The 26627-nt window shown below is 38.5% G+C and overlaps 1 protein-coding gene across 6 annotated transcripts in view; it reads left to right on the top strand.

Annotated features, from left to right (window-relative positions):
• Psd3 (pleckstrin and Sec7 domain containing 3) overlaps window positions 1–24771 on the top strand; it is a 338007-nt gene extending 313236 nt beyond the window's left edge. For all 6 annotated transcript variants that reach the window (XM_070016552.1, XM_070016554.1, XM_070016556.1 and 3 more), the window contains 4 exons: window positions 1094–1251; window positions 3725–3869; window positions 8858–9001; window positions 24442–24771. In XM_070016552.1, the coding sequence (XP_069872653.1) occupies window positions 1094–1251; window positions 3725–3869; window positions 8858–9001; window positions 24442–24657 (663 nt within the window). In that variant the 3' untranslated portion in view covers window positions 24658–24771. The remainder of the gene's footprint in view (window positions 1–1093; window positions 1252–3724; window positions 3870–8857; window positions 9002–24441) is intronic.
• The last annotated feature ends 1856 nt before the right edge of the window (window positions 24772–26627 follow it).

The raw sequence follows: 26627 nt of genomic DNA, 5'->3' as shown, positions 1-26627 counted from the left end.
GGCAGACCTGCAGAGTTCTGTGGTAGCGTAATCCTAAGGCTGGGTAGAATTTTGTAGTCATGTCCATTTACTTGAAATATCTGCTCTCATTTTTAAAAAAGAAAGAAAAAAAGAACCTGGAAGGAACCATGACTCTTTAGAGTACTAAATAATCACTAAGAGAGAAATACTTTATAAAGGACAAGATTAAGACCTCACAACATAACTTGATTTAAAATTGTGTGACTTGATAGGACCAATACTGGAACAAATTTGTGTAATCATTTTTTGTATTTTCTTTTATTCTCCACTGTTTGTCATTGTCAAGAGCAGCTCATAAGCCTCTGGCAGTTAGAAAAAATCAGACTTGCAATTCCAATAGAGAAACTTGGCCGCTTAACTCTGTATATTTGGGTGATCTTTACATGGCCGCTGGTGCTTGCTTTGTATTTCAGAGGCTTTTGCCTCTCAGGACTGATGCTGACAGTGATCATTAAGGTGATCATAAGCCTGTTGCTTATTTTTCACTCAGTTTGAATTCGTGGCAATGGTACATTTGAATTGCTTGATTGGCAGATGTGTTGGTGGAGAGAAGGGGAAATAATTGCCAATTTACAATGCAATAACAGAACATTCTACTGGTGTGTGTGTGTGTGTGTGTGTGTGTGTGTGTGTGTGTGTGTGTGTGTAGGTCTGTATTCTTATATTATTGGCAGTACTAGTGTTTGAATTCTACCATTTGAACCACACCCCCAGCCCTGCTTTTTGCTTTCATTTTGGCAATGTAGTCTTCTCAGGCAGGTTTCAAACTGCAAATCTCTGGATTTTGGTTTTACAGGCTTAAGCCTGGCTGAATGTGTTCTCTTTATAGGAGAAAGAGGAGTTTTTAACATCCTTTCTTGTTTGTTGTTGTTGTTTTTTAACGAAAATATAGTACATCAGTAGTGTACATACACTGGTTTTGGGGTCTTTTTTGCTTCTAATAGTCCCAGAAATAAGTCAAATTTGGTTTATGGGTGTTTAAAAGCCTTTCCCATAGTTTTAGGTTTTCAAAAGAGAATTTGTTGAAATCTGATCAATGAAGCATCATTTGTTGTCTTGGTGTCATCTGTAGGATGAATACAAGCCAGAGAAAGCCTTGTCTGAGGAGGACTTGAAGAACGCTGTGAGTGTGCACCACGCCCTGGCTTCCAAGGCCACCGACTATGAGAAGAAGCCCAATGTGTTTAAGCTCAAAACTGCCGACTGGAGGGTCCTGCTCTTCCAAACCCAGTATGTTTGTTGGTGTGCTTCTTTTTCCTTTTTTTTTTCTTAAATGTTCATTTGATTAGCACTCTATGTTAGGAATAGAATCAGACTCTGTAGGGACATTTTTAAAAATTGAAGACAAGTCATTAACTTATTACACTTTAGAAATCACTATACAAAGATTATTATAAGAAGTAGACTCCTTGGGCTCAAGGATGTTGTCTGATATAGAACAGCTCTGTTTTTCTAGTACTGGCTGTCCTTATCAATAAAATATGAATGCTTTAGTAGACAAATACTCTCACAAAATGAGTAAAACAGGCCTGGGTTCAGATTACTCTTGCCTAGCTCTTTCTCCTAGCGTATAATTTTCCAACCTGGTCAAACCTGTTCTTACCGCTCTGGTGGTGAAAATGTTTATTTCAGAGGGGGTCTGGTAACAGTTAAATGAGATAGTACGTGAAGCACCTCCCACAATGTCTGGAAGGTAGAAAGCTCTTTAGTAAGTGTAAATTTTTATCTTATTCTCATTTCTCTCTGAGCTCTGATAGTCTATGATTATTCTAGAAACAAAAGATGAAATCACATTGTCTAGTAAGAGGTCTGGAGACTGATTTTAGATTAGACAGAACATTTCACAGGAGGAATTCTGGACTTGTAAAGAGCTTTGAATTTTCACTAGGAAACTACTTGAGCATGATTGGACTTCATCTCTGAATCACCCACAGCATTGCACTTTTGAGGTGACCCCAAGTGACAGTGAATTTAAAATTTGATATTAAAGTATCTTAAAGGTATCTTTCTGCTTATTAATCAAAACAATGTAAGATGAAAAAATAATGGCCAGGCACTGGTGGCTCACACCTGTAATCCTAGCTACTCAGGAATAAGATCTGAGATTCAGGGTCACAGTCCAAAGCCAGTCCAGGCAGGAAAGTCCCACGAGACTCTTATCACCAATCAGCCACCAAAAAACAATAAGTAGAGCCGTGGCTGAAAGGGGTCCAGCACTAGACTTGAGCAAATAAGCTCATCAACAATGCCCTGAGTTCAAAACCCATGACCACCACCACCAACAACAACAAAAGACAAAATCTTCCACTCTGGAAATTTACAGATACTTTGAAGGCATGAATTTGCTGACATGAGGTGATATAAGCAAACAAGTTACTGTGGAGTAGGGGTGAGCATGGGGTAGAATAGTTAACCCTCAAAGGGACACGCTGCCAGATGCATGATTGCAGCTATTAGTCAAAGTCTTTCAGATTATACTCTCCCCTAATATTTTCAAATTTTAAAATACCTGATGTAATACCTAGAGAGATGTAACTACTTTAGTTAGAGCTAGTGAAAAAGGCAGTCAGGAAATAACGGAGCTGGAGAAATGAAACTAAGAGGCTCCTAGGTGCAGTGAGGAGCTGGTGTCTGGTGCTATCAGGGTAGTAAGGTTTAGATTAGGCTGATATTTTTCACCTCTTGTTTAGTAACCATATGTATGGTAGATCATCTTTTCTAGTTTGTGACTATTTAAACACTCATTTTATGAAATTATGAAATGGGTTGGGGGATATAATTACACATCAAAGTATGATCATGCCATCAGATGATTTCCATCTCAGGCTTCGTATTTTTTCTAACAGTTTTGTACCTTATATAAAGTATAACGAAAACTTACCTGCTTCAAATTTGTACTTCTATGCTTTTTGTAAATTTCCACATTTACTACATCCACTTTTGGAACACTTCCATCATTCCAGAAGATTCCCTTGTTTTGCCATCACCTTCAACCTAGGCCCCCACTGTCTACTTTCTGTCTCTTTAGCATTGCTTTCTATGAACCTCTTATATAAGTGGAATCACACAGCAGAACATGCTTTTTTGTTTCTGGCTTCTTTGATTTATTTTATTGGTGAATACAATATGATTGTGTGGGTATATAAAATTTTTTTATCCATTTGCTAATTGATAGACTGCCCAGTTGTTTCTCCCTATTTGATTTTTAGAAATAAAGATGTCTTATAGCCATACAGATCTTTGTGTGCTTATAAGTCTTTTTTTCTTTCTGGGTATTTCTTTAAGAATTGCTAGGTTGTAGACTAATCTAGAGTTAATTTTTGAAGAAGCCATCAAATTGTTTTCTACAGTGAGCCTAGTTTTCTTTTATAATCCCTGCATCCATGAATTCCTCAGCTAGGTTCCAGCATAAAATTATTTGGTTAAACGAAATTAATTGATTTTTGACCTAGCCTAGTATTGAACAGAAAATAAAGGTTTAATAAATATACTTCTCTTTTTTACCCATTTTAGCCTAGGAAGCTGATCCCAATCTTACACAATGATCAGCATGGATTGTAGACCTTGTACTGTTTCAGTGATCATAATTGAGAATTCTCTGGAGAAGCTTTCTTAGGGTTTTTTATCAGTAATAAGAAGTAGGCAAAGGGTGATGTACTTGTATATGTAAATACTGTAATATGACTATGTCTTTCTTTCCCAGGAGTCCTGAGGAGATGCAAGGATGGATAAACAAAATTAATTGTACTGCAGCAGTGTTTTCTGCACCACCATTTCCAGCAGCCATTGGGTCTCAAAAGAAGTTCAGCCGCCCACTTCTGCCTGCCACTACAACGAAATTATCTCAGGTAACTCACTGTGACAGACTTTTCACTTGGAAAAAAATATAATCTTAATAATATTTATAATTTTATAATAATATAACAATAATATTTATAATTTTATTCAGGAGTACATAATATCTTGAGGGCAGATGGGATCCTTTGTCCAGTTAGGGCTATTGTACAGTGGGGTAGTGCAATGTACTGGGCTTATATTTACTCATGTAATTTTTGACTAGCCAATGTTGGGTTATATCCTAGCTTCCTAGCAAGGTTTTCTTCCATCTGCTCATTAGTTAATTTTACTTATCATTGACTGTATTTGGTGCTAGCTGTATAAAAATATTTTCAATATTCACTGGTCACAGTGCTGTAGATAGGGCCTTCTTCTACACTCAGAGTAGAACTGAATGGAACATTTGGACTTTGTGGGTTTGGGGAAGTTTTGTGGGGCTGGTAATCAAACCCACAGCCTTACCTATTCTAGATAAGTTCTCTATCACTGAACTATGTCTCCAGCAACATTAGGGATTTCTAGGCTAATCAAAGGTAAATTAAACCAGGCATATTTACATATTTACTTTTTATTGTTATTATAAAAGTAATATACAGAGGAGTTACAATTACGTAAGTCTCCCCTTCCCTCGCTTTCTCCCAGTTTTTCCCTCCTGACCCCCCCACAAGTTGTATAGCTTTTTTCTACATAGAGTCTAGTGAGTATCATCGCTGCATTTGTACACTCTTTGTCCCACCATTTCTGTGCTCCCTCTTACACTCCCCAAAACAGATAAACTTACATACAAGACAGAAGGTACAGAAATCAAAAACAGTGACAAGGAGAAAATAAAACAATAAAAAATAACAAAAAAACTTGTGTTTCCATTTCTTGGAGTTCATTTTAATAAATATTATTTTATATGTTCATATGTCCATAGCTATTTAGCCTTTATGATCCGCTCCTAAGAATAGCCTCCTTTTGTCTCACTGAGTAACTGTCTAGAGTCCTGTATAATTTTTCATGTCCTTTACCATTATTATATTTCCTTGAAGATTTATAGACACATTCTAGTTATAACAAATGAGGGAAATCATACAACCTGTGTTTCTATGGGTCTGGCTTACTTTGCTTAATATACGTTTTTTTCCAGGTCTTTCTATTTCTTTACAAATTGTACTTCATTCTTTCTAATGGAAGCATAAAATTCTATTGTATATATATATATATATATATCACATTTTTTTGATTGTTCATCCACTTAAGGGCATCTGGGTTGACTTCATATCTTGACTATGGTAAAGAATGCTGCAATGAACATGGTTGTGTTGGTAGCTCTAGTGTGGCCTTGTTTGTGGTCTTTTGGATAAATGCCCAGAAGTAGATTTCTGGGGCAAAAAAGAAACTCTGTTTAGTCTTTTGAAGAACTTCCATACTGCTTTCCAGAGTGGTTGAACAAGTTTCTATTCCTACCAACAATCTAGTAGTGTTCCCTTTTGGCCACATTCCTGCCAGCATCTGGTGTTGTTAGTTTTCTTGACAATGGCCATTCTAACTGGAGTAAAGTAGAATCTCAATATTATTTTGATTTGCATTTCTTTTGTGGCCAGAGATGTTGAACATTTTTTCATGTGTCTATTGGTCATTCATAACTGCTTTTTTTAATTGTCCAGCTCTTCTTTCTTAAAACCATGTTTTGCCATATTCCTATCCTACTTAGAGATGTTTTATCGCACTACTAATCTTAAACCTGTCTGCACTACCCCACTACCATTGCCCCACGAGGCTACCCTCTTATTTCTTACAATAGAAATAGCAGAGTCTTGCTGTGATCACCCAGGATTTGAGGGTTCAAATCATTTAAGCCTGTCTGTCGTGTTGCAGGCTTTTGGGTGCTCTCATGTCTCCCAGTGTCTTCAGGGTGTAGTTTTTAGCAAGATAGTAATGCAATCAAAATTGTACTTTAAAAATTATTCTCATGACAATGTGATAAAAGGGAGAGAAGTCACCACCAGGAGAAAGGCCTTCAATAATCTGAGCAGAATAATTTAGCTGTAGCAGAAAGGCATAGATAAAAGTATTTGAGCACACAGAAAGTATAGCTCCAGTGTCTTTTTGAAATGGGAAGAAGAGCTGTTACCTAAAGTCAGACAGCTGGGAACTGATGAGATATAGGGAACCTCATCTCACCATCTCTTGCTTTCCTTATATGGGTGTTTCAGAGTCTTGCCTTCCTATCTCCAAATATTGTGGTGTCCAGTGTTCAAACACAGAATAATATGTTTTTAAGTTACTTGGTTAAAATTTAACCAAACATGGAGAATGTTGTGTTAAGATAAACATCGAAAGGAGGAAAAGAAAAAGATGTTCTCACCTGGTGAGAGCAGTTTGGGTTGGAGTTGTGGGAATATGTTATGTTCCTTGACTACAGAATGGAAAGGAGTGAGGAATGAGGCTTACTATAAGTTATAAGAGTAGTAGGAAGAGAGTTGACATGCTTTCCTATTTTCTTCATGCTGATTTGTATTAATATGTTGGATCCTTGCTATGTTACATTACTATTGCCATGAAATTTAGTTATATATTAACTAAAAAACTTAGCAGTAGAAAGGACCAATCTATTTCAGCTTACAGGGAAGAATGGCATTTATTTTTCAAAGGTAATAAATAGAATTGGACATTGCCAGATGTCCTGTGGGGTCAGATCCACCCCTTCTGTTGAGATCCACTGCTTTTAACCCAGGATCTCTCTTCTGGATCTCTCAGACTGACCATTTTTCTTTTCTCCACCAACCTACAACCTGCCCATGACTCTCCTAAATACCAGAACCTCTTGGGCAATTTCCATTTATAAACTATTACAGCAATATGAGTGCCCTGCTGAGAAAAAAAGATAAACAATGTGAAGAGAAAATTAAATATTCAATTAAAAGATTGTTTGGTACTTTTAAGACATATTGTTTGTCACCCTGTCATTTGTGAGCTTTGCTTTAATTTATTCTTGTCTTCTCTCCAAAGCTTATTAGCCTCAATTATTAAAATTGATCATTGTCAGTGTGGTACGGTTCTTCCTGAACAGCTCTGCTGTGTAGGAGTCACCTTTTCTACTTGTTTTTCATGACAGTGTTGTCAGAGCACATTTGTCTTCTGTTGTGGGTGAAGATACTACGTTGAAATTCAACTTGTTTTCTCCCTTCTAGTAGAGCTAGGATCTATTCAGGGTCTGCCTTTATAACCACCAAGAAAACTATTTTCAGGCTTGAATATGCATAAGGATTATCCTAGGACTTGTGCAACATGCCTCATTCACAGCTCCACCAAGGGGTTTAGATCCAGTCTGTACCAAGAGTTCCTTATAAGCTAGGTGAGTGGCCCAGAGCTGGAGTCGGTCATACGTAGACACACTATACTGCAGTCTCTGCTTTCAAGCCTTTCCATGCTTCTCTACTTACTTTTACCTCATGGGGTCAGTCCTCGTGTTCAGTTCCCAGTCCTTTGAATTCCAGCCATTCTCTTGCAGAAGTTTGAGTGAATGGATAATCAGTAAATAATAAATGCTGAACATTGCAATGAGTCAAGCTATAGAGTGATCAAAGGAAAGTTTAGGTGCCTGCTTCTGGCATTAACGTAGGCCCAGCAGCATTGGGAGGGCGGCATTCAGAAGAAGCCATTCTTGGGATTGCCTCCTTCACGGGCCAAAACCACACCCTACCCCACCTCCACTCTACTGTGTCCTGCATATTCTACCCCAAAGTTCTGTCACTTTATCTCATCAGTTTCCTTCACATTCTACTCTTGCTCCTGCTCCTTACTTTTTGTCATGCTTTTTGTCATGCTTACCTAGATTCGTTTTCTAATATTTTGATCATTTTCTTCATCAATATTAAATATTTGAGTAGATATCCTCCAATATTTTGTAAATAAAATATACTATATGTCTTACTGTCAACCCAAATAGTAATATTTCATAGTTCTTAGAGTTTAAAAACTTTCTCAATGCCTAAGGAATAGTCCCCTCTCCCCCCAAAAATACCTTAGAACTTTTAGGCACAATTACAGGATATGAGAATTTTTGAAGAACAGGTATATATGTATGTATGTATATTTTAATCAGCTTCTCTTTGTTTACCTTTATCTATTTATTTTGCGCTATAAAGATGAAACTTATATTCAAGATTTTGGATAATTTGCAGGGGAAAAAGAATAATAAGCTGTATACAATTTTAGGAATAAAAGAGAATTCATACATCTTTGTTTCAAGTATGTTTTCAAACTACTGCAGGAAAATGACTTATGCTAATGGATTTCTCCTGACACGGAATCAGTTGTTCATGGTCCTGTTGCCCAGTACTTGTATTAATGCTGTTGTGATGATAATCAATGGATACATTTTAACTCAGGGAAATGGAAGTCAGTGGAATTGAGGTGCAAAATCTCTGCTACTTGGAAAGAAGAAACAGCTGTATTTTGCTCTTTTTAGAATAATGCCTGATAGATTTCATGCAGTATTTCCAAAGGGAAAACATGATATGAAGACAAATTCATTGTGATGGGTAGACAGTTGACTAGCAGCATTGCTGAGTGAGCATGAATTGGTGGTGAAGTAACTTATATGGTTCTAAGTCTAGGAGCATAATTGCTCACCTAGTGACTTGCCTATTAAGAGTTTCTCTCAAGATACATTGTATTCCCAAACTGATATGTCTGTACCATTCCTTAAAGATAATTTTAAAAAGGGAGAGAGTCTTGGTCCCAACTGGGTGACAGTTATAGCTGATAAAAGGCTCTGAAGCCATTTAGTGTTGTGGTAAGGGGCCCAGTTAGGGAGGCTGATCTCAGTGGCCTTCCTAGGAAAGCATGAAGAAGCACTGGCTGCATCTATTGGTCAGAATGGTGTAGCAGCAGAGCCGCAGGACTTTTGATGGATTAAAGTCATTCTCCATAAGGGATTCTTGAAAATCTGCTACTTTGTTTAGCGATTCACTTTGTGCACTCTAAGTGGCTTAGTCATTTCCTACAGGAGGAACAGCTGAAGTCTCATGAAAGCAAACTGAAGCAGATTACCACAGAGCTGGCTGAGCACCGCTCATATCCTCCTGACAAGAAGGTCAAAGCCAAGGATGTAGATGAATACAAGCTGAAAGATCACTATCTGGAGTTTGAGGTAGGTGAACCTAAATGTGAATAAACACTTATTCTGTCATTTGTCCATGGGGGCAGTAGAGAGCTTGCCTTGACTCTGATTCTAATTTTGGACTTCCTAACGTAGCTGGTCCTGGTGGCCCCTCAGTTTGTGATTCTATTTAAGTGTCAAACAAGGATCAAAGAATGATGGCCAATTTGTTCACTTAAAAGCAAACAGACAACCTGGTTGGAATAGTGTGTGAAGTTACAAGAAAAGAACAGTGGGGCACAGTGGACAGCTAGCTACTTTCCATGTCTGTGTGTCTCTTCCAGCAGAGTTGGAAACAAACAAATAAATAGAAAGCTAGGTACTGGTGGCTTATGCCAATAATCCTAGCTAGATCTGAGATCTGAGAATTATGGTTCAAAGTCAGCCCTTGGGACAGGAAAGTCTATGAGACATTTGTCTCCAATGAATCAAGCACACAAAAAAAGTGGAGGCGTGGCTCAAATGGTAGAGTGCTAGCCTTGAGCAAAAATAGCTGAGGTATAGTGCCTAGGACTTGAGTTCAAGCCTCAGGATCAGCATATACTCATATAAAAAAGTATACTCATACAAAAAAGTAGGAGACTAGACATTGGGGATCACACCTGTAATCCTAGCTACTCAGGAGGCTGAGATATGAAGATCAAGGTTCAAAGTCAGCCTGGGCAGAAAAACCCCTGAGACTCTTTATCTCTGGTTAACCAGCAAAAGTCAGAAGTGGAGGTGTGGCTCAGGTTGTAGCACACTAGTCTGAGCATAAAAACTAAGGGACAACACTGAGGTCCTGAGTTTAAGCTCTGGTATTGGCAAAAATAAACAAACAAACAAACAAACCAAATGGAAGAAATAAGCCTACAGCATTTTCTCCTGTCTGCAGTCCTGCTATTACTCAGTGCCAAGCATTTTCCTTGCTGCTACTCACTGCCCTTCGAAAGGAATCGAGAAATTAATTTGGGGCCCATTTCTCCTGGAGAGCACGTATGGTTATTGGAAAGAGCGATGTGGATCCTTGCACTGTGATATGGAAAGACAGAACATTTAGAAGCCATCTAAAAGAATTGTATTTCCAAATGTTTCCTTTGGCAAGTTCTGTCCAAGATAGTGTCATGGTGCTCCAACTCTCCCCCTTAGCCATCACCTTTAAAGTGTCTTTGTAAAAAGAGATGTATGTAATCCAAAACAGAATCAATTTTCAGCTTTTCAGGTATAATTTTCTGTTGGTTGTGCTGAACCTCTACAGCTGTGTTTATCCACTGAGGCTCTAGTCCATTCCATCCCCCTCCTTCTCCTTCCTTTCCATGTCGCTCTCCTGCTTCCTCCTCATACTTGAAACTGGCATTATCACTGCTTGCGCAGTGACTCATGGCTGTCTGTTCCTGACCGTGGTGCTTATTTTCTTCTCTGCTTAGTCCTATCTTTCTCATCTCATACTTGAGCCTGACAGTTGTATCCGCTCTCTCTTCTCCCTCATTTCATCCTCCATCCTTTTCCAATTATTTTTCTGAAGCTCAACCCAGATAGTGGCAAGGTTGTACTCAACAGCTGCCCTGGGGTGCCCTCAGGGAGCTCCACCACTTCCCTTCAGAGAGGATTTCCTTTCCATAACACTGGTCTTTCCTGTGTCAGCCTCTATGTACTGAAGTTGCATGCTTGCAAATGTGTTTCCCCCAAACACATTTTTATCTTTTTCTTCATCTGCTTTCTTCTGCCTGGAATGCTTTCCTACCATCTGCATTTCGCCATAATTTGCATTATTAGTAGTTGTGTTCCTCTGTTCTTGTGTCTGCAGTGAAGTCTGCATTCCTCTGTTCAGGACTGTGGGCTCCAATGATGCAGGGCCTCAAGCCTCAAGTTCACTTCCTGTTTGTGTTCTCTCTCATCTCTCAAATTGAGAAGGATTCCATAGAGGCCTTAATAAATCAAACTAAATAAAACTTCCTCAGGTGTAAAATTTTTATCACCAAATGTGGACTCTAAACTTAAAAGATGGCATGTTTACTGCAGATCTATAAACTATTTTTCTCCATAGTCAAGCAAGTGCTTGCTCTGGTTGGATGAAGATACCAGGAGATATGTTCCTTTTGATAATGGCAAAAGTTTATTAGCAAAATCTATAGGCGACTTACCAGCAGAACACTTGAAAAATATATATTAAAAAGGAAACGGGGAGCAACAACAACAAAAAAAGCGTAAGCAGCTCATCTTTCCCCAGCGTGTTCATTCTTGGGAAATGGGAGTTCTCAAGAAGCAATCATTATTCTTCACACTCTAGACTAGCTTTAAGCCAGAAGCCCATTTTGTTTCACACATTCTAATTAAATTTCCCAACACCTCAGTCCCCCGCTTCCAGCACTCAGCACCTAGCTTTGAGCCCTTGACTTGGAAGGGGAGGAGACTGTCCTCAGAAGGTGGGATGACTGCAAGGTCAATGCAAGATGATCTCTGGGGAGTACATGCCCTGCCCAGGGATCTTGTATGGCCTTCCTTTCCTGAAAAGGTAGTGCAGCAAAAACCAGTATTTTCTCATTCTCTTGACATGAAGCTGGATCAGCTCTGGGATATTAAATCTTGCTTTCATCAAATTGTCTCCTCGAGGAGCACAAAGTTTGCATTCCAGACCCCTTGACTCATTAAAGTCAGACACATGCTAATACATCAAATGTGTGGGATTAACCTGTGTCTTCTAGGAAGGTAGAAAACAACCTCACTTTGTAGGCATATCATCCAAAAAGGTTTATGTAGAAAGAATGCTTTTGAAAAGTGAATCATTGTTTTTCACTAACTTAAATGAAAATTGAAGCCATGTTTACTATAGTCTATGGAGCTATGACTTTAGCCACCAGAATTCATCTGCTGGGAGAGCTTACAGTGGCCCTTGCTTAGCATCTTTTGCTTTATAATAACATTTTCTGAGCAAGTTGCTTCTCCCTCTGGATATACACTAAATAGAGAGTTCTTAACTAATGTATATCATTCATAGCTCTCTCTCTCTCTCTCTCTCTCTCTCTCTCTCTCTCTCTCTCTCTCTCTCTCTCTCTCTCTCTCTCTCTCTCTCAAGATCCTAGAATATGTACTTGGTATATATTTGTTGAGTGATTTAGTAAAATTTTATCATTTTGTATAAAAGACAGCATCAGTGGAAGTAGTTCTCTGAGAAAACCCAGTAGCCAGGGCCAGAAGCTCCTCTGAGAGCAAGTCTGGTAGGCAGGTGGGACAGGCAGTCGCCAGTCCCATCTGCTTTCTCTGATAAGAAATTGCAACCAGTGGTGATGTCTCTCACCTGTTCTTTGTTAGATGATCATTCACATGCTTCCTTTGGTTTCAGATCAATTCTATTAATCTTAACCAGTCTTGGTAAGGAAAAGCACTTTTCTTCTGGCTGGATATCAAGCTGTTAGTGATAACATGGGAATATTCCTGTGTTTATGAGTCAGTTCAAACATTCCTTCCTGGTGAGCCAGGTTCTCAACTCCTTCTGTGCTTAAGAAATCACCATATCCTCATTCCAAGTAAATAGTAGAAATTCCGGTAGACTTAGGGTCAGAGTTTTTTGTTGTTTTTTTTTTTTTTTCTGTTAATCATGTTAGTCTGTTAAAAAAAGGATTCATTTTTTACTTATAGGAGCAAAATTCATGCACACTTCTCTTTCTGACTATTGATTAGCGATGCAAGGGAGTTTGGTTTGCTTGGGGTTTATTTTTACTTAATTGATCAAAATAAATAACAAAATTAACTCCATACTTGTGAAAGATTTGTTAAACCTAATAGTTCCATAGTGAAACACTTAGTTATTTTCTAATTTCTTAAAATAAACATTCATTATCTGTGAGGCCGAGACAATAGAATTTCAAATCAACTTCAGCCAGGGCTACCAGCAACTTCCAGGCTGAGTTATATTTTTCCAGATTCAGTATTGAAACAATGTAAAACCAAACTAAACCATGACTGGGGCTTGAGCTATTGAGAGATTTACTGAAGAGGGATTATGCAAGGTCAGATTGATTGAAGGCTCCCAAGGGTCATTGTAGCTCCAGCTGAACCAGCTGGCCAACGTAACTCATAGCAGACCAAAGGTCAACCTGTTCTCTTGGGCCAGCTGAATTTGTAGACGATGAATTCATTTGGGAAGGACAAGCTATCTTCTTCCCACTACTCCCACTGTATCACATTCAACAGCTTTCTGCATTTGTGATAGTGGTCTGGTCCCTAGAGTTTGCAAACCCTTTTATAGAGTCTGTAGCCAGAGTGTAGGCTTTGAGTACCACTTTTGAATGTGGGCTTTAAATTGATTATTTTGGTGTGGTTTGAATGTGTCACACATGGGTCATGTCTCAGAAACAATCCTCAGTGCAAGTATTGGGAATGTGTTCAGTCCTCTTTTGCCCTTTCTTGCCTCCTGATTTCCACTATAGGATGAAACAGCATGAAGTTTCATAATTTTCCATTATTTGCAAAATACTCAGTCTCAGATAATTTGCTTTTGCCACTTAAAACAGAGCAAGACAGATAATCAGTGCAAAGATATTGGAAAGATTTCTCTAACAAATAGCTGAAAATGCGGAAGTGGGTTGTGAGAGATGCTGAAACAGTCTTGAAGTGAGTGCTACTGAAGCCTCTACTTCAGGTCTCAGGTTAAACAGAGAGAATTGGGGGTCAGGGGTATGAAAAATATGCAGAGTTACAACAGTCTCTAGTCACAGGTTGCCCATTAGCTCAGCCTTTATTTCTGAGGAGTTCCAGACAAGTTAGCCTTCACCACTGAAGGGGAACCAGTGTGAGGGGTGGTGGTCTGGAGAGCGGTCTCTTAACTTTTGACTATTAAAAAAAAAGATGATAAGAAGATGGCATTGCTTTTATCTATGAATTCTTCTTTCCTGGAGCCCAAGATGGTTGTAAAGTGACTGCAGTGCATAATAGTGCAGATCAAAGGGCACAGGCACAAAGATGGGGAACTTTTAACTAATTCAAATGCCCAACCAAAACATCTTAACTTGCCTCTTACACAGGTACAACTGAAAAGGGTACAAATTAGAAACCTTAGCAGTGTGGACACAGTGCTCACCCTGTGAGCACATGGAATACAGCAGCTATTGAGTCATGACTTTCTCCACCTATTTTTAATTAATGTTTCAGATAGCTGGAGGCTTAGGCAGAGCCTGGCCACAGGGAAGATGCCATCACAGGGAGTCCTACTAAGGCAAAGCCTACTAAAACCTCAGGGCAAGGCTACCCTCAAGTCCAAGGGACGATAGTTACCAGGAGCAATGCCAGCTGGGAGAATGGCTAGCATGACACTCCATCATCACTGGGAGCTAGCTGCCCCCTGGACTCAGCCCAAGAAAGCTATTGTTCTGAGCTCCCAGAGGACCTTAGAGGTCAGGCTTCCACTCAGCCTGCCCAGGATACTCACAATCATTAAGATAAACAATCTACACTTTCTACTAGTTGTTAGCGATAATGTGAAGTTGGTTAGATGTAGCAAATTCTCTTCTGACTTTCAACAAACAAACATTGGGTTTGTTAGGACATAACCCCGTATGAGGAGCATGCATACACTGTAAGACAAACACGAATTTGGGAGGCTAGGGATGGGATGTTGTCATCTGAATGTGCCCTCCCAAGTTCATGTGTTGAAAACTTAATTTTCAAAACAGCTATGTTGGGAGGTGGACCATAGTGCAAGTTAATTAGGTCATGGAAGCTTTGCTGTCACAACTGAATCATTGCCATTATCTCAGGAATAAGTGATTTTCCCCAATAGTACATTTATCATAGAAGTGAGCTTGCCCACTCTTGCTCACTCCTGCCCTTTCCTGACCTTCTACTTTCTGCCATGGTCACACCACCCGGAAGGCCAGGGCCTTGCACTCAGACTGCCAGGCTCCAGAACCACGATCCAGATAAATTTTTGTTCTTTAAAACTTACCTGATCTCAAGTATTCACAAAACGGGTGAAAACATACCCCCTCATGGTGAGAACGAGAGCTACTTCCAAGTTTATATGTTCACAAGTTCCAATCCAGGAAGTAAGAGTTCAGATTCTTCAAGATGTTCTCTAAAGCCCTTTGACTTAAAGGGCTAGAATTCAGCTTCTTGTCCACTCCTGGATTATGCCCCATTGTAGCATATGCTCATAGCTGAAGACACTGAGGACCCACACCAGCCATGTGGTCAAGAAATTTGATGTTAGAAACAACATATGCCCATTACAAGAAGACAGAAAAAGAAAAATATCATAGGAGAGAATATTTTAAATTCAAAAATCTGGGACATTCTTAACACAAGATTAATCTTTCTCTGAATTTCTAGTTTTTATTGGTGATTTCTTCTGATTGCTTTTCAATGAGTAAATTTTAGAAAAAAAATATATTACATATTATCATTAGGGAAACCTACAACAGCTCATAGTTAGAAACACACGTAATATAAGTTTCAAGTTGTGAACTTTTGATTTTTATTTTGTTGAATAGTGGTTGACTGGGAACTTAGAGGTATCTCTTTATAAGCAAATTCTGGTCTCTCTTTGTCAACATTAGATTCTTCTTACATTAAGGATCTTATAGACTACCTTTCCTTTCACTGGAGCAAGGGAAGGCATATCAGCACTCTGCCAGCTGCCCAAGGAAAAACCCACCTTTTGAAGTTAAATTATTATTAGTTATTAAGTTATAAGTGGCCTTGAATATAAAAGTACAAAAATAAGAATTATTTCCATTTTTCTTCCTGGTGAAAGCCAGGGAGAAATCCATTAGCATACTTAAAGAGGATTAGTAGCAATAATGTCAGTGTCAGTAACTAGTTCTCACCTGGAAATGTCTAGCTGTTACAGACAGCATCATGAAAGGGGTTACATGTTTAGATCTAAGGAACCAAAATAGCACAGGTTAATAGGATTCCTGGGGAAATTTGAATTTCCTTTCTTTAGTGGATGCTAAAGTCTTATGAGTCAATATCTAGAGACCTGAGATCAGAATCGTCTAGATGCTTATTCCAGTTAATAATAGAAACATAATTCTTACATTGTCATTTGGAATTTCATTTTGTGTTGCATGATGAAAGAGGACTAAAATGCTCTGCATTATAATCTGTAAATGATTATAGAGGCCTTTGAAGGGAAGAGAAAGCCTGCCAACAGGATTCTTTGAGCCACATTTTAAGTAGATGATTGCTAAGAGCAGGAGCCATACCTGAGAGAAGGCAGGATAGGCAGCTAAGTATGTTACTGGAAATGACTTTCCCTATGTTCCTCTTTTATCAGCTGTTTTATATGCTTAAAATATCTATACTGGGGTGGGTCATATTTTCAGCTATGTTAATATGTGAAGGAAAATGACAAAATAGTTCAAAGATAGCCGTGCGCTGGTGGCTCACACCTGTAATCCTAGCTACTGAGGAGACTGAGATCTGAGGATCACAGTTCAAAGCCAGCCTGGGCAATTAACCAATTAGAAAACCAGAAGTGGTGCTGTGGCTCAAGCAGTAGAGCACTCACCTTGAGCTGAAGAGCACAGGGATAGCACCCAGAGTTTAAGCCCTACGCTTGACCAAAAAAAAAAAAAGTTCAAAGATAAAAACACAAAATTAGAAAAGAGTAAAAGAAAGTAACAGTAAGTAAACTTAGGAAAGAATGGGAGCCAGAGGCCACTTTATACTTAACAGTGATATATTTGGCACACAGCTGTCCTTTCTGTGCCCCAGTTTTCCAGTTGAGAAATGAGATGGGATTAGGTGAACCATCAGAGTTTCTGTTTCTGAGGAGCCTGTCACTCCCATCACCTCGCTTATTAGACTAACTCTCAGAGATCCCTAAGAGCATTAAGCACAGAACACGCATACTGCAACTTAGAGACATCAGGGGACGTAGGTAGCGCTGCGTTAGAGGGATGTACATCATAAACTCAATTATTAATTTCAAATTTAAAAAAGAAAAAAGGCAAGTAGAAGAAAGGTTTGTTTGGGGGTTTTGAAAATAAAGCAAGCAAATGCAAGAAAAAAAGCAAAAGAACATGATAAATAAAATCAGAAATGAAAGAGGATACATGACAACTGAGAAAACAGAAACATAGAACATCAAAGCAGATTACTATGATCAATTAGATGCCATTAAGCTAGTTAACCTCAAGGGGTAGATTAATTCTTAGATACATTCCACCTAGGCAAACCAGATTATGAGGAAAATAGAAAATCTGAAGAGACCATTTGTAAGGGAAAATAATGAATGAATAGTAATCAGTCACCCATTCAAATGAAAAGACCTGGGGCCTCATGGCTTCATGGTGGCCATATTGAGCATTCAGAGGATTACAAAAACTCTTCCAGAGGTTTTACAGATAGTTGAAAAAGAAGTTAATATTGTTTGATAAAGAGGCAGACATGAGCAGTCTAAGGAAACACACTGCAGGTGTTTTGATGTGTCTTTGATGAACACCGATTCAGAAATGCTCAGCCAAATATGAACAAATGGATTCAATAGCATGTTAAAAAGGATCATTCACCATAACTATATGGAGTTTATTTCTAGGATACAAGCCTGGTCCAGCATTTGTAAATCAATAAATATGATACCATGCTTTTAACAGAATGAAATACAAAATGTGATTTTATATATATATATATATATATATATATATATACACATGTATATATCAAACATTAAAAAGAAAGCTCAAGAAGATATGGAGAGAACATGTAAATCAGAAAGAAGATGTACCATGTTCATAGATCAGAATAATTTACCACTTGGGTATGTGTATGACCCAAATCAGTCCCTATCATGATACCACTGCCATTGTTCACAGAGACCGATAGAAAGTCCCACAATTTATATAGGATCAGAAAAGACCCTGAATAGCCAATATAAAAAGCTGGAGATGTTGTACTTCCTGATTTCAAAATATATACTGTAAGCTTAGCGGTATCTGTCTCTAGTCCCAGGTACTTATAAAGCTCATGTGGGAGAATGTTTTGAGCCTAGGATTTTAATGCCATCTGGGCAATGTAATGAGGCTAAGCCTCAGAAAGAAAAAGAAAATGCATATACATGTGCACATATGTACAAGTTTGTCCTCATGTATGCATGTGTGTATGGACAATAGATAGTGCTGGGTTGGGGGTGTAGCTCAGTGTAGAACTTCTGTCTAATGTGCATTAAGCCTTAGATTTGATCCCCAACACATTGTGCGTGCACACACATACACAATATTACACTGACAGAACAACAAACATATAACCAGTGGAAAGTACAAATATATGGTCAACTAATCTTCAACCAAAGCACCAAGAACACACAAGGGGGAAAGGATAGTCTGTTCATTAGATTAGATAGTGCTTGGAAAGCAGGAATTCCATATATCAAAAGAAAAAATGGATTTTTAGCCTACATGCATGTAAAAATCAACTCCAAATGTATTATAGACTTAAAAGAGTAGGTCTGAATGTTGACAGCTTACAGAAGAAAACATAGGCAAAATACATCATGATACTGGCCATGACTCTTTTTTTCTTAATATGACACCAAAATCATAGGCAAAGAAAGCAAAAAGAAGTAGAACTACACAAAATTTAAAAGTTTCTGCACAACAAACTATCTTCAAAATGAAAATACTACTCACAGAATTTGAGAAGAAACTTGCAAATCACGTATTCCATTAAGAGGTAATATACAGTGTATACAGGAATATACAGAGTATACAGGAATTTCACACACACACACACACACACACACACACACACACACACACACACACACATACAAATAACACAAAATGAACAAAGAACTTCAGTAGACACTTCCCAAAGATTACCTACAAATGTTCAACAGGAATGTCAAATGATACCCAGCATCCCCAGGGAAATGCAGATGAGAACCAGAATGAGAGCTCTTATCAAATGGCCAGAGGGTAACAAGTTTTGATGAAAACACAAAGAAAAAGAATCCTAATACCTTGAAAGTAAATTGGTACCATCATTATAAGGAGAAAAAAAAAACTACTTAGTGGACATAACCAAAGCCAGTCTCCATGTCCACTTGGCCCAAATTGATATAGGCCCCTTGACATGTTTACATTTTTTCTAGCTTCTTTTCTAGACCAAATTCCATGGCAGCTCCTGGGCAAAGTAGGGACCATGTAGAATGGAAACAGGGGAAGCTCTCAAAACACATTTTATAATCACAGCCTTTTTTGTCTGTATTAGAAACAAGCTTTTGACTTCTGTTTATACCACCCCATAAAAGTAATGCTTAATTTTTTAAAACTAAAAATTATTCACAAAGTTTATTTAGAGAGCAATACAGAAGAAATGGAATCTGAAAGGAAAAGGACAGAGGTCACACTTGCCTGGGTTTTTCTAGAAAGCCTTGAGTACAAACTGTATACACTAAAAATCTGAGGCTTGCTGTGTGTGTGTGTGTGTGTTTGTGTGTGTGTGTGTGTGTGTGTGTGTGTGTGTGTTGCATGCACGCGCATGTATGTGTGCAGTTGGTTACTTCTACCTAATATGGGAGTGGCATAGGAGGAATATTTTTTGAAAACAGTAAGTCCCAATAGAGTTTTTATATAACAACTCTTGAATGTTGCTTCTCTCTTAGTTAGCAGGCAGAAGTAGCTAGCAGGTAGAAGTGGGTGAGCTAAGTTATCAGGAAAAAGTACCTCTCAATTCTGTCACCAGTGTTTTGTTTTGTTTTTTTTGGTCGGTCATGGGGCTTGAACTCTGGGCTTGGGCGCTATCCCTGCGCTCTTCAGCTCAAGGCAAGCACTCTACCATTTGAGCCACAGCACCACTTCTGGTTTTCTGGTGGTTAATTGGAGATAAGTGTCTCACAGACTTTTCTGCCCAGGCTGGCTTTGAACTGTGATCCTCAGATCTCAGCCTCCTCAGTAACTAGGATTACAGGCGTGAGCCACCAGTGCCCGGCTGTCACCAGTCTTTTTAATGAAAAATGGAGATAGTCTGTATGCAAATAAGCAGTTATTTCAGAAGCTCCTTGTTTTGTTTGTTTTGGACTTATGATTATTTCCTTCTTTCCCATTGTAAAAGTCTAAGAGCAAAAGACATGTTGCTGTGTACATGATATTATTGGTTTTCTATTCATTCTGTCTAAAGATGACCTTTTACCCTCGCTGTATGAGGAAACAAAATGTCAGGGAAAATGTATTCAGGATTTTATTGCTGGAGAAAGAGATGCTGAATGCAAATAGGAGTAGTAAGTTAAAAATCACAGTGCATTTTATTTTTATTTAGCTTGTTACTTTTATGTTTCTGTATCAGAGGTCAAAGGGAGATATGATTCTAATAAATGAAATATGAAATGGTATTCAGAGCTCAATGGGGAAGAAACTGTGGAGTGCATGTCAGCTTACATGGGGATGTGATTAATCTTCTCCTCCAAGAATATCAATAGCTGTGACTTTTTCAGCAAGCAATTGACATTCAACCCAACTAGCAGCTTACATGGCCTAGACACAGTATTTTTCACTTATCCCTGAAGGCATTGCTTCTACTACTAGAGAAAAGAGAATTTTTTTCTATGTATTTGAGCAGGGTTTTTACAAAATAGTGAAGATGAGCTCAGTAAATATATGTGAGCTCAGTAAATATATGTATGCCCCCCCATAAAAACAGTATTAAGGAGATGACTAACTGAAGAACACATTGTAATAGAAAAAGAAAGCACTAGGTACTTGTTGTCATAGAAAACTTCATGAAAATAGTTAATGTTAGGAAAGAAATTAACAGAGGGAGCTTGCTAGCTGGGTGACATCCAAGAGAACAGTACTCAGATGATTATCAGCAAAGAGTAGCCACTGCTGTTGTATTTGGTAAAAATCCCATCCCAATTATTTCTCTGCTAGTGGAATTATAGCATGAGTTTGAACTACTAGAAATCTATTCATGCTGGGGGAAGTGTTCCTGAGGAAGGAAACTAACTGCTCAGAGTTGAAATTGCTTAAACTTGATTTGAGAATGAATTGGCAGCTACCAAGAAAGAATAACAACATCAGCAAAGGTAGGGAACTGTCCCTGAGGCATTCCTTCTTTTCCTCAAACACCCTTGGCCCTTTTTAACGAAAGACGCACCCCTGAACAAGACCCACGATGAAGGCTAAGTGGGGATTTGAGAGAATGCATTAGCGCCACTTTCATTAGTTAGAGACGTTGTCAGCAGTCAGCTGTCTTGCCACAAGGCTGTCCTTTCACTCCCACAGTACCTCTCATGGACACAGTTTAACCAGCTCATTTTTTTTGGCGGGGGGAAGGGGGGGAGGTCCAGTCATGAGGCCTGAACTCTGGGCCTGGGCGCTGTCCCTCAGCTCTTCAGCTCAAGGCTAGTGCTCTCCCACTTGAGCCACAGCACCACTTCCAGCTTTTTTCTTTTTGCTTATGTGGTGCTGAGGAATCGAATCCAGCGCCTCAGGCATGCAAGGCAAGCACTCTACCACTGAGCCACCTTCCCAGCCCTGACCAGCTCATCTTAGGCTTAGTGTTTATGCCCTACCTGGGACTGTGTAAACTCTTATGTAGTGATAGCTTTGTGGCATACTAAATCAAAAAAGATCCCCACTCTTTTCATGTTTCATTTTTCCTTTTCCCCATGTTTTCTTTTCTGCCACTTGTTTATAAACATTGTCAAAGCATGGGTATAATGCATTACTATTATTAAGTAGCACTTTCTTACCAGTATTAATACATGTAAAGCTAATATTCTCTAACCTAGGGAGCTTAAGAATCTTAGGTTAGTATCCAAGTGAATATCCAGTCATAAATGGTGATCATAATGCATTACATGTAAATTCTGTGTAAGAATGGTCAGGCTGATAAAACCTAGGAATACATATTTTAACAGCTAAACGTTGAGATGACAATCTTAAGAATGAGAAGAGTATTTTGATCAGAAGAGTATTTTATCAGACTGCTGTCTTGAGAAAAGTGTACATAATGGGCAGAGGTAGAGAAAGAAGCAAAGAGTTAGGCAGATGCTGGAGCAGTGCAGGCATGAGATAACTGTGCTTGGTTTTGTACAGAAGTGTTAGAAGCAAAGAGAAATGGCATGATTCTGAATATATTCTGAGATGGCTTATCAAAGGTAGAGTCAAAGAGAAAAGTTCTAATTTTAGATTTTCTTCTCCTAATTTAAAAATTATCTCTAAATTCCAGAATAATAAATCATTCTCTAGAACCTTAAACTGGTAAAGAACTCTCATTTTTATTAGCTCCTAGAATCTCTTAGAAGCTCTTAAATAGCTTGCATGTGGTATGCTTATAGGAAGGGACTAAGACTTGCACTCCAGCCATAGAGATAAGTAAATGATGTAAAACTGTCAATGGAAAAAATAATCTTTGATTTTATATTTATAATGTAATCTCACTATGCCGAATATTTAAGTAATGCCCATAAACAGTTTATTGAATCTTCAGAAAAACAAAGCTAAACCACATCAAAACTTATTAATCAAGTAATTTTTCCTAAGCAAAATTGACAGGAGATACATGTACAACTCAGGATTTTTTTTGTATTTATTATTGAGACCAAACTGAGAGCTGACTATCTTATTTTATTAATTAGGAATGCTTATGGCTGAAAGTCGTTAGAAACTTGACCAAATGTTTGAACAGCAGAAATACTTCTGCATCTCACTTAAGAAAAATGTGAGTGGGTGGTTGCTGGCTGTTAAATGCTACCATTAATTTTGTGCAGTCTTCCTAAATTTCTAATCTGCTGTCAGGGAGCACATTGGCTTGTTTCTTTTTATGTTTATTTCATGCTTCCAGAATGTCTACCATGCTCCAAACATTTTGTTTATCGCTTGTAATTAGGATATAAAAGCTGTTTTTGCAGAAGTGGCCTGACTTATACTTACATGTCAGTGACCAAAGCGAGGACACATAGTTCCAAGGGCACATAGCTTCCAGAGAGATCTACGAAAGGGAGGGCTGAGGAAGAAGGGCTACCCTGTCTGTTTAAGACATGCTTCTGACATCAGACTGGGAATGGATTTGTAATTTACAAAAATAAAATAAAATGCTGTCCCGTTACCATGGAGGAAGAGGCTGTTAGTAAAACAGCAAACAGTATCAATGTCTCTTAGTATTTATAAAGTTGTTTGGTCAGTGTTGTGTATTTTAACACTGATCAGATGTTTTGGTCTCTGGTACATTAAACCCGTAAAAAAGTGATTTACTAAAAGTTTGGGGAAGCCAGGCACTGGTGGCTCACGCCTGTAATCCTAGCTACTCAGGAGGCTGAGATCTGAAGATTGAGGTACAAAGCCAGTCAGGGCAGGAAAGTCTGTGAGACTCCTATCTCCAATTAACCACCAGAAAACCAGAACTGGAGCTTTTCAGAAGTGGCTCAAAGTGATAGAGCACTAGTCTTGAGAAAAAAGCTCAGGAACAGCCTGCAGGCCCTGAGTTCAAGTACTACAACTGAAGGGGGAGGAAAAAATATATAGATATAGATATTATTAGAGAGAGAGAGAGAGAGAGAGAGAGAGAGAGAGGAGAGAGAGAGGAGAGAGAGAGAAAGTGTCAGGGAAAACACTTTAGTACTTTGGTCCAAGCAAAGATGTTTTTGAATATTACTTAATAAGCACAGTCAAAGCAAAAGCCAAAGTTCACAAATGAGCGTGCATCAAACTGAAAATGAAATACCTCTTACAGGATGAGAATATTTGCAAATCATTCATGTCACAAGAAACTAATGTCCAGAATCTATACCAGCATAAAGAAAAAGAGAAAAGAAATGATTATAAAATGGCAGTCTGCAAGGAACGGAGGTGAGAGGTAGAGGAAGGGAATGAGAGAAAGGACAGAACAAAGGAGCCAAATAGTCAACAAGTATGAAAAGATGTTCAGCATCACCAGTCATCAATGGAAATGCAGATTGAAGCAGCAATGAGATATCACACTACAGTTAGAAGGGCTCTTATTAGAAAGACAAAATGTTTAAAATGCTGCTGAAGATGTAGAGAAGGGGGAACTCTTTTATACTGTTGATAGCAAACTGTATGGAGATTCCCAGAAAAACTAGAAATACAATTTAGCACTATGACTTGGCAATGTCACTTCTGGAGATATATCCAAAATAACTAAAATCTGTCAAAGAGACATTTATGACTCATATATAACCTGATTGTGTAATCAACCTAATAGTACAACTGTGGAGGGAGAGAGGGAGAAAATGTGATATATATGAATCTTGCTCAGACATTAAAAAATAATGGAACCCTGTCAGAATCCAGCAGAAATGGTCACTGCAATGCTAACTTAGTTTCTTATCTGAATGAATGAATCTGTCAGTCTGCTTTACCACTGCCCCCCGCCCATGTACTCGGTTTACTATGTTCTCCAAGTTGTTAACACACTAGGTGTGCAACCTCACATACACCTGGGTGAGCAGTGTTCTGACTGCCATTCTTGTCTGCCTTTCCCTTCAGAAAACCCGTTATGAAATGTATGTCAACATTCTGAAAGAAGGGGGCAAGCAACTCCTGAGTAATGAGGAAAGTGAGACCGCAGGACTGAAGAAGTCACATTCAAGCCCTTCGTTGAACCCAGATTCTTCTCCAATCACCGCCAAGGTCAAGCGCAATGTGTCAGAGAGGAAGGAACACCGACCTGAAACACCAAGCATTAAGCAAAAAGTTACTTAAAATCTGTCTGCGGCCAGGAAGTGCTGGTCATGGAGCAAAATAGGGGTTTTCAAGATCTTTCTGGTAATCCGTGAATATATTTAAAAAAAAATTCTGTGACTAAATGGTGCATTAGTAACTTTTTCTATTTGTATTTTTTGTTACTTTCTGTAGAGATTGTCTTTGCTCCTGATTTCTATGCTTTCTATGATGACTTTTGCAACTCAGTAACTAATGCACCTTTTTTGTGTGTGAGGAGGCAGAGGATCGTGATTCCACAATCACGTATCCCTTCTCCTTTGATTTTGTTTTGTTTGTACTTTGCTCAGTTTTATGTATTTGCAATTAACTGGTCTACTTTTTTTTTTTAAGATTGAAAAATTCAATCCATTGTGAAACTTAACTGGAGAAACATTGTGGTTTAGTAAATTCTAGCCAGAATTAGCCTAAGTCTTTATATGGGAAATCTCACCCAGTCACAGAGGTGAAATTGAGTACTGACTGACACATGCTTAAGTAAGAATTACAGTACTGGGAGTCAAGGTGTTACGAAGTGATGCACCTAGGTGCGCATCTTAGCACGAATTGTTGGGTTCGGACCTGCTGGAAGCAGGGCAAAGAGGGTATGGAGATCACAGGACTAGAGAACTTCTGGAATCACATTTCCTTGCTTATGGTGTGAACTCCACTCCAGCAAGTAAGGGATAGAAGTGGAATCATTTTGCCCTTTGAAGTCTAAGGTTAGATTGCTATGGAGTTAACTCTGTTTTCTAAAGGATAGAGACAATAATTTGCTCTTGAGAAGCTACAGCAGTAGATATGAGTATGGTCTGCAAGAAATTGTTACCTCACTCCCACAGGGTCTAGACTAGGAATCCAGAATCATCTCTATCAGTCATAATTTTCCTTTCAGAAACAGATTCTTTTTACTCTACACACACATGTATAGGGGGATCATCTCTTGATTGAAACAAAATAATGATGAACATGGAACCCCTTTTGTTCTTTCATAAAGTCAAGACAAAACTAGGGAGTAGATAGCAGGTTTAGTTCTTTAGCAATGGGTATTGATTCCTTAAACTAAATCTGAAAGGAGTATCTGGCTGGATGGTCGATGGTAAAGGGAGAAATCTGCCAGTTGCATAGACTGTTTACTAGTCTATTCTTATCTCCTTCTCTTCAATAACCACTCACTCTGTCACCATTACACTTCTTCCTAAAATATTCTTTGTCTATTTTATCATTTCTTTCTGTGTATTCAAAATAGTACTGTTCACCTCACAGTCACAAGCTTGCTATGGTGACAGTCCCTTTGAAACCCAGGGTAATAACAGAATAAATGCTCTTGGACAGAGGAAGAGAAGGAAATGAAAGTTGAGCCCTCTGGACTTGAGGTTGATTTCCAACCTCAACCTTCTGTATTCCCTAAAGCTGTCATCTTCCCAGATAATAATACAACTTCAAGACTAATGAGATTACTTCAATATTTGTTTCTTCCCATAGAAATCTTCTCTACTTTTACTTAATTTACTAGTTGAAGGTACTATGACCAAAGCATTAGCTGCTCTGCATGAATAGCATGGTCCCAGTGGATTAGGGGAAACCTGCTAAAGAATCATGGTAGTTTTAGTGACACTATTAGGGTGTACTAGCACTTATTTATTAATGTTTACTTTCTGTATTGGTTGGTGCCCAAGGAAGAATAGCCCTTCTCCAATGTGTAGTTTCTTGCTATGTGGTATTTTGCCAAATCTTCGAAAAACTTCCTCAAATCTCTATTGTGTTTGAATTAAGGCAAGGACTAAACGTATGTTGCACAACCTGAAACTAATATGCTAATTTCCAAAGTGATCTAAGTACCTAAATCATTTTGGTAGCTTCTTAGTGAATCCAAGATTCCAACAAGCAAGTGGCTTTTCTTCCTAGAAGCTGAACTGCTAGCATCTGTCTGTTTTCTGCCTCAATATTTGTACTAAGAGGTACTTAGATGC

The sequence above is a fragment of the Dipodomys merriami genome, unplaced genomic scaffold (assembly GCF_024711535.1).
Source record: "Dipodomys merriami isolate MVZ:Mamm:240054 unplaced genomic scaffold, mDipMer1.0.p SCAF_12, whole genome shotgun sequence".
NCBI lineage: Eukaryota > Metazoa > Chordata > Mammalia > Rodentia > Heteromyidae > Dipodomys > Dipodomys merriami.
The sequence above is the reverse complement of the archived record's forward strand: the minus strand, read 5'-3'. Positions and strand labels throughout refer to the sequence as shown.